Source organism: Cherax quadricarinatus, chromosome 98 (assembly GCF_038502225.1).
Source record: "Cherax quadricarinatus isolate ZL_2023a chromosome 98, ASM3850222v1, whole genome shotgun sequence".
NCBI classification, from domain to species: domain Eukaryota; kingdom Metazoa; phylum Arthropoda; class Malacostraca; order Decapoda; family Parastacidae; genus Cherax; species Cherax quadricarinatus.
Window position 1 is genome coordinate 6574171 of NC_091389.1, and position 15172 is coordinate 6589342.

The following is a 15172-nucleotide window of genomic DNA, read 5'->3' on the forward strand; positions in this document are numbered from 1 at the left end:
GGCAGTAGTGACTGTACTATACCAGTGTTGTGAGAGGCAGTAGTGACTGTACTATACCAGTGTTGTGAGAGGCAGTAGTGACTGTACTATACCAGTGTTGTGAGAGGCAGTAGTGACTGTACTATACCAGTGTTGTGAGAGGCAGTAGTGACTGTACTATACCAGTGTTGTGAGAGGCAGTAGTGACTGTACTATACCAGTGTTGTGAGAGGCAGTAGTGACTGTACTATACCAGTGTTGTGAGAGGCAGTAGTGACTGTACTATACCAGTGTTGTGAGAGGCAGTAGTGACTGTACTATACCAGTGTTGTGAGAGGCAGTAGTGACTGTACTATACCAGTGTTGTGAGAGGCAGTAGTGACTGTACTATACCAGTGTTGTGAGAGGCAGTAGTGACTGTACTATACCAGTGTTGTGAGAGGCAGTAGTGACTGTACTATACCAGTGTTGTGAGAGGCAGTAGTGACTGTACTATACCAGTGTTGTGAGAGGCAGTAGTGACTGTACTATACCAGTGTTGTGAGAGGCAGTAGTGACTGTACTATACCAGTGTTGTGAGAGGCAGTAGTGACTGTACTATACCAGTGTTGTGAGAGGCAGTAGTGACTGTACTATACCAGTGTTGTGAGAGGCAGTAGTGACTGTACTATACCAGTGTTGTGAGAGGCAGTAGTGACTGTACTATACCAGTGTTGTGAGAGAGCAGTAGTGACTGTACTATACCAGTGTTGTGAGAGACAGTAGTGACTGTACTATACCAGTGTTGTGAGAGAGCAGTAGTGACTGTACTATACCAGTGTTGTGAGAGGCAGTAGTGACTGTACTATACCAGTGTTGTGAGAGACAGTAGTGACTGTACTATACCAGTGTTGTGAGAGGCAGTAGTGACTGTACTATACCAGTGTTGTGAGAGGCAGTAGTGACTGTACTATACCAGTGTTGTGAGAGGCAGTAGTGACTGTACTATACCAGTGTTGTGAGAGGCAGTAGTGACTGTACTATACCAGTGTTGTGAGAGGCAGTAGTGACTGTACTATACCAGTGTTGTGAGAGACAGTAGTGACTGTACTATACCAGTGTTGTGAGAGGCAGTAGTGACTGTACTATACCAGTGTTGTGAGAGGCAGTAGTGACTGTACTATACCAGTGTTGTGAGAGGCAGTAGTGACTGTACTATACCAGTGTTGTGAGAGGCAGTAGTGACTGTACTATACCAGTGTTGTGAGAGACAGTAGTGACTGTACTATACCAGTGTTGTGAGAGGCAGTAGTGACTGTACTATACCAGTGTTGTGAGAGGCAGTAGTGACTGTACTATACCAGTGTTGTGAGAGGCAGTAGTGACTGTACTATACCAGTGTTGTGAGAGGCAGTAGTGACTGTACTATACCAGTGTTGTGAGAGGCAGTAGTGACTGTACTATACCAGTGTTGTGAGAGGCAGTAGTGACTGTACTATACCAGTGTTGTGAGAGGCAGTAGTGACTGTACTATACCAGTGTTGTGAGAGACAGTAGTGACTGTACTATACCAGTGTTGTGAGAGGCAGTAGTGACTGTACTATACCAGTGTTGTGAGAGGCAGTAGTGACTGTACTATACCAGTGTTGTGAGAGGCAGTAGTGACTGTACTATACCAGTGTTGTGAGAGGCAGTAGTGACTGTACTATACCAGTGTTGTGAGAGGCAGTAGTGACTGTACTATACCAGTGTTGTGAGAGGCAGTAGTGACTGTACTATACCAGCGTTGTGAGAGAGCAGTAGTGACTGTACTATACCAGTGTTGTGAGAGACAGTAGTGACTGTACTATACCAGTGTTGTGAGAGGCAGTAGTGACTGTACTATACCAGTGTTGTGAGAGGCAGTAGTGACTGTGACTATACCAGTGTTGTGAGAGACAGTAGTGACTGTACTATACCAGTGTTGTGAGAGGCAGTAGTGACTGTACTATACCAGTGTTGTGAGAGGCAGTAGTGACTGTACTATACCAGTGTTGTGAGAGGCAGTAGTGACTGTACTATACCAGTGTTGTGAGAGACAGTAGTGACTGTACTATACCAGTGTTGTGAGAGGCAGTAGTGACTGTACTATACCAGTGTTGTGAGAGGCAGTAGTGACTGTACTATACCAGTGTTGTGAGAGGCAGTAGTGACTGTACTATACCAGTGTTGTGAGAGGCAGTAGTGACTGTACTATACCAGTGTTGTGAGAGACAGTAGTGACTGTACTATACCAGTGTTGTGAGAGGCAGTAGTGACTGTACTATACCAGTGTTGTGAGAGGCAGTAGTGACTGTACTATACCAGTGTTGTGAGAGGCAGTAGTGACTGTACTATACCAGTGTTGTGAGAGGCAGTAGTGACTGTACTATACCAGTGTTGTGAGAGGCAGTAGTGACTGTACTATACCAGTGTTGTGAGAGGCAGTAGTGACTGTACTATACCAGTGTTGTGAGAGGCAGTAGTGACTGTACTATACCAGTGTTGTGAGAGGCAGTAGTGACTGTACTATACCAGTGTTGTGAGAGGCAGTAGTGACTGTACTATACCAGTGTTGTGAGAGGCAGTAGTGACTGTACTATACCAGTGTTGTGAGAGGCAGTAGTGACTGTACTATACCAGTGTTGTGAGAGGCAGTAGTGACTGTACTATACCAGTGTTGTGAGAGACAGTAGTGACTGTACTATACCAGTGTTGTGAGAGACAGTAGTGACTGTACTATACCAGTGTTGTGAGAGGCAGTAGTGACTGTACTATACCAGTGTTGTGAGAGGCAGTAGTGACTGTACTATACCAGTGTTGTGAGAGGCAGTAGTGACTGTACTATACCAGTGTTGTGAGAGGCAGTAGTGACTGTACTATACCAGTGTTGTGAGAGGCAGTAGTGACTGTACTATACCAGTGTTGTGAGAGTAGTGACTGTACTATACCAGTGTTGTGCTATGAAGTAGTGACTGTACTATACCAGTGTTGTGAGAGGCAGTAGTGACTGTACTATACCAGTGTTGTGAGAGAGCAGTAGTGACTGTACTATACCAGTGTTGTGAGAGGCAGTAGTGACTGTACTATACCAGTGTTGTGAGAGGCAGTAGTGACTGTACTATACCAGTGTTGTGAGAGGCAGTAGTGACTGTACTATACCAGTGTTGTGAGAGGCAGTAGTGACTGTACTATACCAGTGTTGTGAGAGGCAGTAGTGACTGTACTATACCAGTGTTGTGAGAGGCAGTAGTGACTGTACTATACCAGTGTTGTGAGAGGCAGTAGTGACTGTACTATACCAGTGTTGTGAGAGGCAGTAGTGACTGTACTATACCAGTGTTGTGAGAGGCAGTAGTGACTGTACTATACCAGTGTTGTGAGAGGCAGTAGTGACTGTACTATACCAGTGTTGTGAGAGGCAGTAGTGACTGTACTATACCAGTGTTGTGAGAGACAGTAGTGACTGTACTATACCAGTGTTGTGAGAGACAGTAGTGACTGTACTATACCAGAGAGCAGTAGTGACTGTACTATACCAGTGTTGTGAGAGGCAGTAGTGACTGTACTATACCAGTGTTGTGAGAGACAGTAGTGACTGTACTATACCAGTGTTGTGAGAGGCAGTAGTGACTGTACTATACCAGTGTTGTGAGAGGCAGTAGTGACTGTACTATACCAGTGTTGTGAGAGGCAGTAGTGACTGTACTATACCAGTGTTGTGAGAGGCAGTAGTGACTGTACTATACCAGTGTTGTGAGAGGCAGTAGTGACTGTACTATACCAGTGTTGTGAGAGGCAGTAGTGACTGTACTATACCAGTGTTGTGAGAGGCAGTAGTGACTGTACTATACCAGTGTTGTGAGAGGCAGTAGTGACTGTACTATACCAGTGTTGTGAGAGGCAGTAGTGACTGTACTATACCAGTGTTGTGAGAGGCAGTAGTGACTGTACTATACCAGTGTTGTGAGAGGCAGTAGTGACTGTACTATACCAGTGTTGTGAGAGGCAGTAGTGACTGTACTATACCAGTGTTGTGAGAGGCAGTAGTGACTGTACTATACCAGTGTTGTGAGAGGCAGTAGTGACTGTACTATACCAGTGTTGTGAGAGACAGTAGTGACTGTACTATACCAGTGTTGTGAGAGACAGTAGTGACTGTACTATACCAGTGTTGTGAGAGTGTTGTGAGAGACAGTAGTGACTGTACTATACCAGTGTTGTGAGAGGCAGTAGTGACTGTACTATACCAGTGTTGTGAGAGGCAGTAGTGACTGTACTATACCAGTGTTGTGAGAGACAGTAGTGACTGTACTATACCAGTGTTGTGAGAGGCAGTAGTGACTGTACTATACCAGTGTTGTGAGAGGCAGTAGTGACTGTACTATACCAGTGTTGTGAGAGACAGTAGTGACTGTACTATACCAGTGTTGTGAGAGACAGTAGTGACTGTACTATACCAGTGTTGTGAGAGGCAGTAGTGACTGTACTATACCAGTGTTGTGAGAGGCAGTAGTGACTGTACTATACCAGTGTTGTGAGAGGCAGTAGTGACTGTACTATACCAGTGTTGTGAGAGGCAGTAGTGACTGTACTATACCAGTGTTGTGAGAGGCAGTAGTGACTGTACTATACCAGTGTTGTGAGAGACAGTAGTGACTGTACTATACCAGTGTTGTGAGAGGCAGTAGTGACTGTACTATACCAGTGTTGTGAGAGACAGTAGTGACTGTACTATACCAGTGTTGTGAGAGGCAGTAGTGACTGTACTATACCAGTGTTGTGAGAGACAGTAGTGACTGTACTATACCAGTGTTGTGAGAGGCAGTAGTGACTGTACTATACCAGTGTTGTGAGAGGCAGTAGTGACTGTACTATACCAGTGTTGTGAGAGGCAGTAGTGACTGTACTATACCAGTGTTGTGAGAGGCAGTAGTGACTGTACTATACCAGTGTTGTGAGAGACAGTAGTGACTGTACTATACCAGTGTTGTGAGAGGCAGTAGTGACTGTACTATACCAGTGTTGTGAGAGGCAGTAGTGACTGTACTATACCAGTGTTGTGAGAGGCAGTAGTGACTGTACTATACCAGTGTTGTGAGAGACAGTAGTGACTGTACTATACCAGTGTTGTGAGAGACAGTAGTGACTGTACTATACCAGTGTTGTGAGAGGCAGTAGTGACTGTACTATACCAGTGTTGTGAGAGACAGTAGTGACTGTACTATACCAGTGTTGTGAGAGACAGTAGTGACTGTACTATACCAGTGTTGTGAGAGACAGTAGTGACTGTACTATACCAGTGTTGTGAGAGGCAGTAGTGACTGTACTATACCAGTGTTGTGAGAGACAGTAGTGACTGTACTATACCAGTGTTGTGAGAGACAGTAGTGACTGTACTATACCAGTGTTGTGAGAGACAGTAGTGACTGTACTATACCAGTGTTGTGAGAGACAGTAGTGACTGTACTATACCAGTGTTGTGAGAGGCAGTAGTGACTGTACTATACCAGTGTTGTGACCAGTGTTGTGAGAGGCAGTAGTGACTGTACTATACCAGTGTTGTGAGAGGCAGTAGTGACTGTACTATACCAGTGTTGTGAGAGACAGTAGTGACTGTACTATACCAGTGTTGTGAGAGACAGTAGTGACTGTACTATACCAGTGTTGTGAGAGACAGTAGTGACTGTACTATACCAGTGTTGTGAGAGACAGTAGTGACTGTACTATACCAGTGTTGTGAGAGGCAGTAGTGACTGTACTATACCAGTGTTGTGAGAGGCAGTAGTGACTGTACTATACCAGTGTTGTGAGAGACAGTAGTGACTGTACTATACCAGTGTTGTGAGAGGCAGTAGTGACTGTACTATACCAGTGTTGTGAGAGGCAGTAGTGACTGTACTATACCAGTGTTGTGAGAGACAGTAGTGACTGTACTATACCAGTGTTGTGAGAGGCAGTAGTGACTGTACTATACCAGTGTTGTGAGAGGCAGTAGTGACTGTACTATACCAGTGTTGTGAGAGGCAGTAGTGACTGTACTATACCAGTGTTGTGAGAGGCAGTAGTGACTGTACTATACCAGTGTTGTGAGAGGCAGTAGTGACTGTACTATACCAGTGTTGTGAGAGGCAGTAGTGACTGTACTATACCAGTGTTGTGAGAGGCAGTAGTGACTGTACTATACCAGTGTTGTGAGAGGCAGTAGTGACTGTACTATACCAGTGTTGTGAGAGGCAGTAGTGACTGTACTATACCAGTGTTGTGAGAGGCAGTAGTGACTGTACTATACCAGTGTTGTGAGAGGCAGTAGTGACTGTACTATACCAGTGTTGTGAGAGACAGTAGTGACTGTACTATACCAGTGTTGTGAGAGGCAGTAGTGACTGTACTATACCAGTGTTGTGAGAGACAGTAGTGACTGTACTATACCAGTGTTGTGAGAGGCAGTAGTGACTGTACTATACCAGTGTTGTGAGAGGCAGTAGTGACTGTACTATACCAGTGTTGTGAGAGGCAGTAGTGACTGTACTATACCAGTGTTGTGAGAGGCAGTAGTGACTGTACTATACCAGTGTTGAGAGGCAGTAGTGACTGTACTATACCAGTGTTGTGAGAGACAGTAGTGACTGTACTATACCAGTGTTGTGAGAGGCAGTAGTGACTGTACTATACCAGTGTTGTGAGAGGCAGTAGTGACTGTACTATACCAGTGTTGTGAGAGGCAGTAGTGACTGTACTATACCAGTGTTGTGAGAGGCAGTAGTGACTGTACTATACCAGTGTTGTGAGAGGCAGTAGTGACTGTACTATACCAGTGTTGTGAGAGGCAGTAGTGACTGTACTATACCAGTGTTGTGAGAGGCAGTAGTGACTGTACTATACCAGTGTTGTGAGAGGCAGTAGTGACTGTACTATACCAGTGTTGTGAGAGGCAGTAGTGACTGTACTATACCAGTGTTGTGAGAGGCAGTAGTGACTGTACTATACCAGTGTTGTGAGAGGCAGTAGTGACTGTACTATACCAGTGTTGTGAGAGGCAGTAGTGACTGTACTATACCAGTGTTGTGACCAGTGTTGTGAGAGGCAGTAGTGACTGTACTATACCAGTGTTGTGAGAGACAGTAGTGACTGTACTATACCAGTGTTGTGAGAGGCAGTAGTGACTGTACTATACCAGTGTTGTGAGAGACAGTAGTGACTGTACTATACCAGTGTTGTGAGAGACAGTAGTGACTGTACTATACCAGTGTTGTGAGAGGCAGTAGTGACTGTACTATACCAGTGTTGTGAGAGGCAGTAGTGACTGTACTATACCAGTGTTGTGAGAGGCAGTAGTGACTGTACTATACCAGTGTTGTGAGAGGCAGTAGTGACTGTACTATACCAGTGTTGTGAGAGGCAGTAGTGACTGTACTATACCAGTGTTGTGAGAGGCAGTAGTGACTGTACTATACCAGTGTTGTGAGAGGCAGTAGTGACTGTACTATACCAGTGTTGTGAGAGACAGTAGTGACTGTACTATACCAGTGTTGTGAGAGACAGTAGTGACTGTACTATACCAGTGTTGTGAGAGACAGTAGTGACTGTACTATACCAGTGTTGTGAGAGACAGTAGTGACTGTACTATACCAGTGTTGTGAGAGGCAGTAGTGACTGTACTATACCAGTGTTGTGAGAGGCAGTAGTGACTGTACTATACCAGTGTTGTGAGAGGCAGTAGTGACTGTACTATACCAGTGTTGTGAGAGGCAGTAGTGACTGTACTATACCAGTGTTGTGAGAGGCAGTAGTGACTGTACTATACCAGTGTTGTGAGAGGCAGTGACTGTACTATACCAGTGTTGTGAGAGGCAGTAGTGACTGTACTATACCAGTGTTGTGAGAGGCAGTAGTGACTGTACTATACCAGTGTTGTGAGAGACAGTAGTGACTGTACTATACCAGTGTTGTGAGAGACAGTAGTGACTGTACTATACCAGTGTTGTGAGAGGCAGTAGTGACTGTACTATACCAGTGTTGTGAGAGACAGTAGTGACTGTACTATACCAGTGTTGTGAGAGACAGTAGTGACTGTACTATACCAGTGTTGTGAGAGACAGTAGTGACTGTACTATACCAGTGTTGTGAGAGGCAGTAGTGACTGTACTATACCAGTGTTGTGAGAGACAGTAGTGACTGTACTATACCAGTGTTGTGAGAGGCAGTAGTGACTGTACTATACCAGTGTTGTGAGAGGCAGTAGTGACTGTACTATACCAGTGTTGTGAGAGGCAGTAGTGACTGTACTATACCAGTGTTGTGAGAGGCAGTAGTGACTGTACTATACCAGTGTTGTGAGAGGCAGTAGTGACTGTACTATACCAGTGTTGTGAGAGGCAGTAGTGACTGTACTATACCAGTGTTGTGAGAGGCAGTAGTGACTGTACTATACCAGTGTTGTGAGAGGCAGTAGTGACTGTACTATACCAGTGTTGTGAGAGGCAGTAGTGACTGTACTATACCAGTGTTGTGAGAGGCAGTAGTGACTGTACTATACCAGTGTTGTGAGAGGCAGTAGTGACTGTACTATACCAGTGTTGTGAGAGGCAGTAGTGACTGTACTATACCAGTGTTGTGAGAGGCAGTAGTGACTGTACTATACCAGTGTTGTGAGAGGCAGTAGTGACTGTACTATACCAGTGTTGTGAGAGGCAGTAGTGACTGTACTATACCAGTGTTGTGAGAGACAGTAGTGACTGTACTATACCAGTGTTGTGAGAGGCAGTAGTGACTGTACTATACCAGTGTTGTGAGAGGCAGTAGTGACTGTACTATACCAGTGTTGTGAGAGGCAGTAGTGACTGTACTATACCAGTGTTGTGAGAGGCAGTAGTGACTGTACTATACCAGTGTTGTGAGAGGCAGTAGTGACTGTACTATACCAGTGTTGTGAGAGGCAGTAGTGACTGTACTATACCAGTGTTGTGAGAGACAGTAGTGACTGTACTATACCAGTGTTGTGAGAGGCAGTAGTGACTGTACTATACCAGTGTTGTGAGAGGCAGTAGTGACTGTACTATACCAGTGTTGTGAGAGACAGTAGTGACTGTACTATACCAGTGTTGTGAGAGGCAGTAGTGACTGTACTATACCAGTGTTGTGAGAGACAGTAGTGACTGTACTATACCAGTGTTGTGAGAGACAGTAGTGACTGTACTATACCAGTGTTGTGAGAGGCAGTAGTGACTGTACTATACCAGTGTTGTGAGAGACAGTAGTGACTGTACTATACCAGTGTTGTGAGAGGCAGTAGTGACTGTACTATACCAGTGTTGTGAGAGGCAGTAGTGACTGTACTATACCAGTGTTGTGAGAGGCAGTAGTGACTGTACTATACCAGTGTTGTGAGAGGCAGTAGTGACTGTACTATACCAGTGTTGTGAGAGACAGTAGTGACTGTACTATACCAGTGTTGTGAGAGACAGTAGTGACTGTACTATACCAGTGTTGTGAGAGGCAGTAGTGACTGTACTATACCAGTGTTGTGAGAGGCAGTAGTGACTGTACTATACCAGTGTTGTGAGAGGCAGTAGTGACTGTACTATACCAGTGTTGTGAGAGACAGTAGTGACTGTACTATACCAGTGTTGTGAGAGACAGTAGTGACTGTACTATACCAGTGTTGTGAGAGGCAGTAGTGACTGTACTATACCAGTGTTGTGAGAGGCAGTAGTGACTGTACTATACCAGTGTTGTGAGAGACAGTAGTGACTGTACTATACCAGTGTTGTGAGAGACAGTAGTGACTGTACTATACCAGTGTTGTGAGAGGCAGTAGTGACTGTACTATACCAGTGTTGTGAGAGGCAGTAGTGACTGTACTATACCAGTGTTGTGAGAGGCAGTAGTGACTGTACTATACCAGTGTTGTGAGAGGCAGTAGTGACTGTACTATACCAGTGTTGTGAGAGACAGTAGTGACTGTACTATACCAGTGTTGTGAGAGACAGTAGTGACTGTACTATACCAGTGTTGTGAGAGGCAGTAGTGACTGTACTATACCAGTGTTGTGAGAGGCAGTAGTGACTGTACTATACCAGTGTTGTGAGAGACAGTAGTGACTGTACTATACCAGTGTTGTGAGAGGCAGTAGTGACTGTACTATACCAGTGTTGTGAGAGGCAGTAGTGACTGTACTATACCAGTGTTGTGACCAGTGTTGTGAGAGACAGTAGTGACTGTACTATACCAGTGTTGTGAGAGACAGTAGTGACTGTACTATACCAGTGTTGTGAGAGGCAGTAGTGACTGTACTATACCAGTGTTGTGAGAGGCAGTAGTGACTGTACTATACCAGTGTTGTGAGAGGCAGTAGTGACTGTACTATACCAGTGTTGTGAGAGGCAGTAGTGACTGTACTATACCAGTGTTGTGAGAGACAGTAGTGACTGTACTATACCAGTGTTGTGAGAGACAGTAGTGACTGTACTATACCAGTGTTGTGAGAGGCAGTAGTGACTGTACTATACCAGTGTTGTGAGAGACAGTAGTGACTGTACTATACCAGTGTTGTGAGAGACAGTAGTGACTGTACTATACCAGTGTTGTGAGAGACAGTAGTGACTGTACTATACCAGTGTTGTGAGAGACAGTAGTGACTGTACTATACCAGTGTTGTGAGAGGCAGTAGTGACTGTACTATACCAGTGTTGTGAGAGACAGTAGTGACTGTACTATACCAGTGTTGTGAGAGACAGTAGTGACTGTACTATACCAGTGTTGTGAGAGGCAGTAGTGACTGTACTATACCAGTGTTGTGAGTAGTGACTGTACTATACCAGTGTTGTGAGAGGCAGTAGTGACTGTACTATACCAGTGTTGTGAGAGGCAGTAGTGACTGTACTATACCAGTGTTGTGAGAGGCAGTAGTGACTGTACTATACCAGTGTTGTGAGAGGCAGTAGTGACTGTACTATACCAGTGTTGTGAGAGACAGTAGTGACTGTACTATACCAGTGTTGTGAGAGACAGTAGTGACTGTACTATACCAGTGTTGTGAGAGGCAGTAGTGACTGTACTATACCAGTGTTGTGAGAGACAGTAGTGACTGTACTATACCAGTGTTGTGAGAGACAGTAGTGACTGTACTATACCAGTGTTGTGAGAGACAGTAGTGACTGTACTATACCAGTGTTGTGAGAGACAGTAGTGACTGTACTATACCAGTGTTGTGACCAGTGTTGTGAGAGACAGTAGTGACTGTACTATACCAGTGTTGTGAGAGACAGTAGTGACTGTACTATACCAGTGTTGTGAGAGACAGTAGTGACTGTACTATACCAGTGTTGTGAGAGACAGTAGTGACTGTACTATACCAGTGTTGTGAGAGACAGTAGTGACTGTACTATACCAGTGTTGTGAGAGACAGTAGTGACTGTACTATACCAGTGTTGTGAGAGACAGTAGTGACTGTACTATACCAGTGTTGTGACCAGTGTTGTGAGAGACAGTAGTGACTGTACTATACCAGTGTTGTGACCAGTGTTGTGAGAGGCAGTAGTGACTGTACTATACCAGTGTTGTGAGAGGCAGTAGTGACTGTACTATACCAGTGTTGTGAGAGACAGTAGTGACTGTACTATACCAGTGTTGTGAGAGGCAGTAGTGACTGTACTATACCAGTGTTGTGAGAGACAGTAGTGACTGTACTATACCAGTGTTGTGAGAGGCAGTAGTGACTGTACTATACCAGTGTTGTGAGAGGCAGTAGTGACTGTACTAAGCCAGTGTTGTGAGAGGCAGTAGTGACTGTACTATACCAGTGTTGTGAGAGACAGTAGTGACTGTACTATACCAGTGTTGTGAGAGACAGTAGTGACTGTACTATACCAGTGTTGTGAGAGACAGTAGTGACTGTACTATACCAGTGTTGTGACCAGTGTTGTGAGAGGCAGTAGTGACTGTACTATACCAGTGTTGTGAGAGGCAGTAGTGACTGTACTATACCAGTGTTGTGAGAGACAGTAGTGACTGTACTATACCAGTGTTGTGAGAGACAGTAGTGACTGTACTATACCAGTGTTGTGAGAGACAGTAGTGACTGTACTATACCAGTGTTGTGAGAGACAGTAGTGACTGTACTATACCAGTGTTGTGAGAGACAGTAGTGACTGTACTATACCAGTGTTGTGAGAGACAGTAGTGACTGTACTATACCAGTGTTGTGACCAGTGTTGTGAGAGGTAGTAGTGACTGTACTATACCAGTGTTGTGAGAGGCAGTAGTGACTGTACTATACCAGTGTTGTGAGAGACAGTAGTGACTGTACTATACCAGTGTTGTGAGAGACAGTAGTGACTGTACTATACCAGTGTTGTGAGAGACAGTAGTGACTGTACTATACCAGTGTTGTGAGAGACAGTAGTGACTGTACTATACCAGTGTTGTGAGAGACAGTAGTGACTGTACTATACCAGTGTTGTGAGAGACAGTAGTGACTGTACTATACCAGTGTTGTGAGAGGCAGTAGTGACTGTACTATACCAGTGTTGTGAGAGACAGTAGTGACTGTACTATACCAGTGTTGTGAGAGACAGTAGTGACTGTACTATACCAGTGTTGTGAGAGGCAGTAGTGACTAGTACTATACCAGTGTTGTGAGAGACAGTAGTGACTGTACTATACCAGTGTTGTGAGAGACAGTAGTGACTGTACTATACCAGTGTTGTGAGAGACAGTAGTGACTGTACTATACCAGTGTTGTGAGAGACAGTAGTGACTGTACTATACCAGTGTTGTGAGAGACAGTAGTGACTGTACTATACCAGTGTTGTGAGAGACAGTAGTGACTGTACTATACCAGTGTTGTGAGTGTTGTGAGACAGTAGTGACTGTACTATACCAGTGTTGTGAGAGACAGTAGTGACTGTACTATACCAGTGTTGTGAGAGACAGTAGTGACTGTACTATACCAGTGTTGTGAGAGACAGTAGTGACTGTACTATACCAGTGTTGTGAGAGACAGTAGTGACTGTACTATACCAGTGTTGTGAGAGGCAGTAGTGACTGTACTATACCAGTGTTGTGAGAGACAGTAGTGACTGTACTATACCAGTGTTGTGAGAGACAGTAGTGACTGTACTATACCAGTGTTGTGAGAGACAGTAGTGACTGTACTATACCAGTGTTGTGAGAGACAGTAGTGACTGTACTATACCAGTGTTGTGAGAGGCAGTAGTGACTGTACTATACCAGTGTTGTGACCAGTGTTGTGAGAGGCAGTAGTGACTGTACTATACCAGTGTTGTGAGAGACAGTAGTGACTGTACTATACCAGTGTTGTGAGAGGCAGTAGTGACTGTACTATACCAGTGTTGTGAGAGGCAGTAGTGACCTGTACTATACCAGTGTTGTGACCAGTGTTGTGAGAGACAGTAGTGACTGTACTATACCAGTGTTGTGAGAGGTAGTAGTGACCTGTACTATACCAGTGTTGTGACCAGTGTTGTGAGAGACAGTAGTGACTGTACTATACCAGTGTTGTGACCAGTGTTGTGAGAGGTAGTAGTGACCTGTACTATACCAGTGTTGTGAGAGGCAGTAGTGACTGTACTATACCAGTGTTGTGAGAGGCAGTAGTGACTGTACTATACCAGTGTTGTGAGAGACAGTAGTGACTGTACTATACCAGTGTTGTGAGAGGCAGTAGTGACTGTACTAAGCCAGTGTTGTGAGAGGCAGTAGTGACTGTACTATACCAGTGTTGTGAGAGGTAGTAGTGACCTGTACTATACCAGTGTTGTGAGAGGCAGTAGTGACTGTACTATACCAGTGTTGTGAGAGGTAGTAGTGACCTGTACTATACCAGTGTTGTGAGAGACAGTAGTGACTGTACTAAGCCAGTGTTGTGAGAGGCAGTAGTGACTGTACTATACCAGTGTTGTGAGAGGCAGTAGTGACTGTACTATACCAGTGTTGTGAGAGGCAGTAGTGACTGTACTATACCAGTGTTGTGAGAGACAGTAGTGACTGTACTATACCAGTGTTGTGAGAGACAGTAGTGACTGTACTATACCAGTGTTGTGAGAGGCAGTAGTGACTGTACTATACCAGTGTTGTGAGAGACAGTAGTGACTGTACTATACCAGTGTTGTGAGAGGCAGTAGTGACTGTACTATACCAGTGTTGTGAGAGACAGTAGTGACTGTACTATACCAGTGTTGTGAGAGGCAGTAGTGACTGTACTATACCAGTGTTGTGAGAGGCAGTAGTGACTGTACTATACCAGTGTTGTGAGAGACAGTAGTGACTGTACTATACCAGTGTTGTGAGAGGCAGTAGTGACTGTACTATACCAGTGTTGTGAGAGACAGTAGTGACTGTACTATACCAGTGTTGTGAGAGGCAGTAGTGACTGTACTATACCAGTGTTGTGAGAGACAGTAGTGACTGTACTATACCAGTGTTGTGAGAGGCAGTAGTGACTGTACTATACCAGTGTTGTGAGAGGCAGTAGTGACTGTACTATACCAGTGTTGTGAGAGACAGTAGTGACTGTACTATACCAGTGTTGTGAGAGGCAGTAGTGACTGTACTATACCAGTGTTGTGAGAGGCAGTAGTGACTGTACTATACCAGTGTTGTGAGAGGCAGTAGTGACTGTACTATACCAGTGTTGTGAGAGGCAGTAGTGACTGCTATACCAGTGTTGTGAGAGGCAGTAGTGACTACTATACCAGTGTTGTGAGAGGCAGTAGTGACTGTACTATACCAGTGTTGTGAGAGGCAGTAGTGACTGTACCAGTGTTGTGAGAGGCAGTAGTGACTGTACTAAGCCCACCATTACCAATCTTCTTTCAATTCCAGTTGCTGATTGGCTACGAGAGTGGTCAGTTGGTGGTCTGGGACCTGAAGAGCAAGACCGCAGAGGTCCGCTTTCAGTCTGCTGAACCTCTGAAGTCAGTTACATGGCATCATGAAGGGAAGCAATTTATGTGTTGCCACACAGATGGTTCCCTCACCACCTGGATGGTCAAGCAGACCGGACCTAAACCCACCTCTATTATATTCCCTCACGGTGAGTATGTGGTGCTTCATGGTGAGTATGTGGTGCCTCATGTTGGGTATATGGTGCCTCATGTTGAGTATGTGGTGCCTCTTGTTGGGTATGTCGTGCCTCATGGTGAGTATGTGGTGCTTCATGTTGGGTATGTGG

General features: G+C 44.9%; 1 protein-coding gene across 5 annotated transcripts in view; it reads left to right on the plus strand.

The window, feature by feature from the left end:
• The window catches only part of Tomosyn (syntaxin-binding protein tomosyn), a 567161-nt gene that overhangs the window by 382933 nt on the left and 169056 nt on the right, over positions 1–15172 (plus strand). For all 5 annotated transcript variants that reach the window (XM_070105267.1, XM_070105268.1, XM_070105270.1 and 2 more), the window contains exon 6: positions 14824–15034. In XM_070105267.1, the coding sequence (XP_069961368.1) occupies positions 14824–15034 (211 nt within the window). The remainder of the gene's footprint in view (positions 1–14823; positions 15035–15172) is intronic.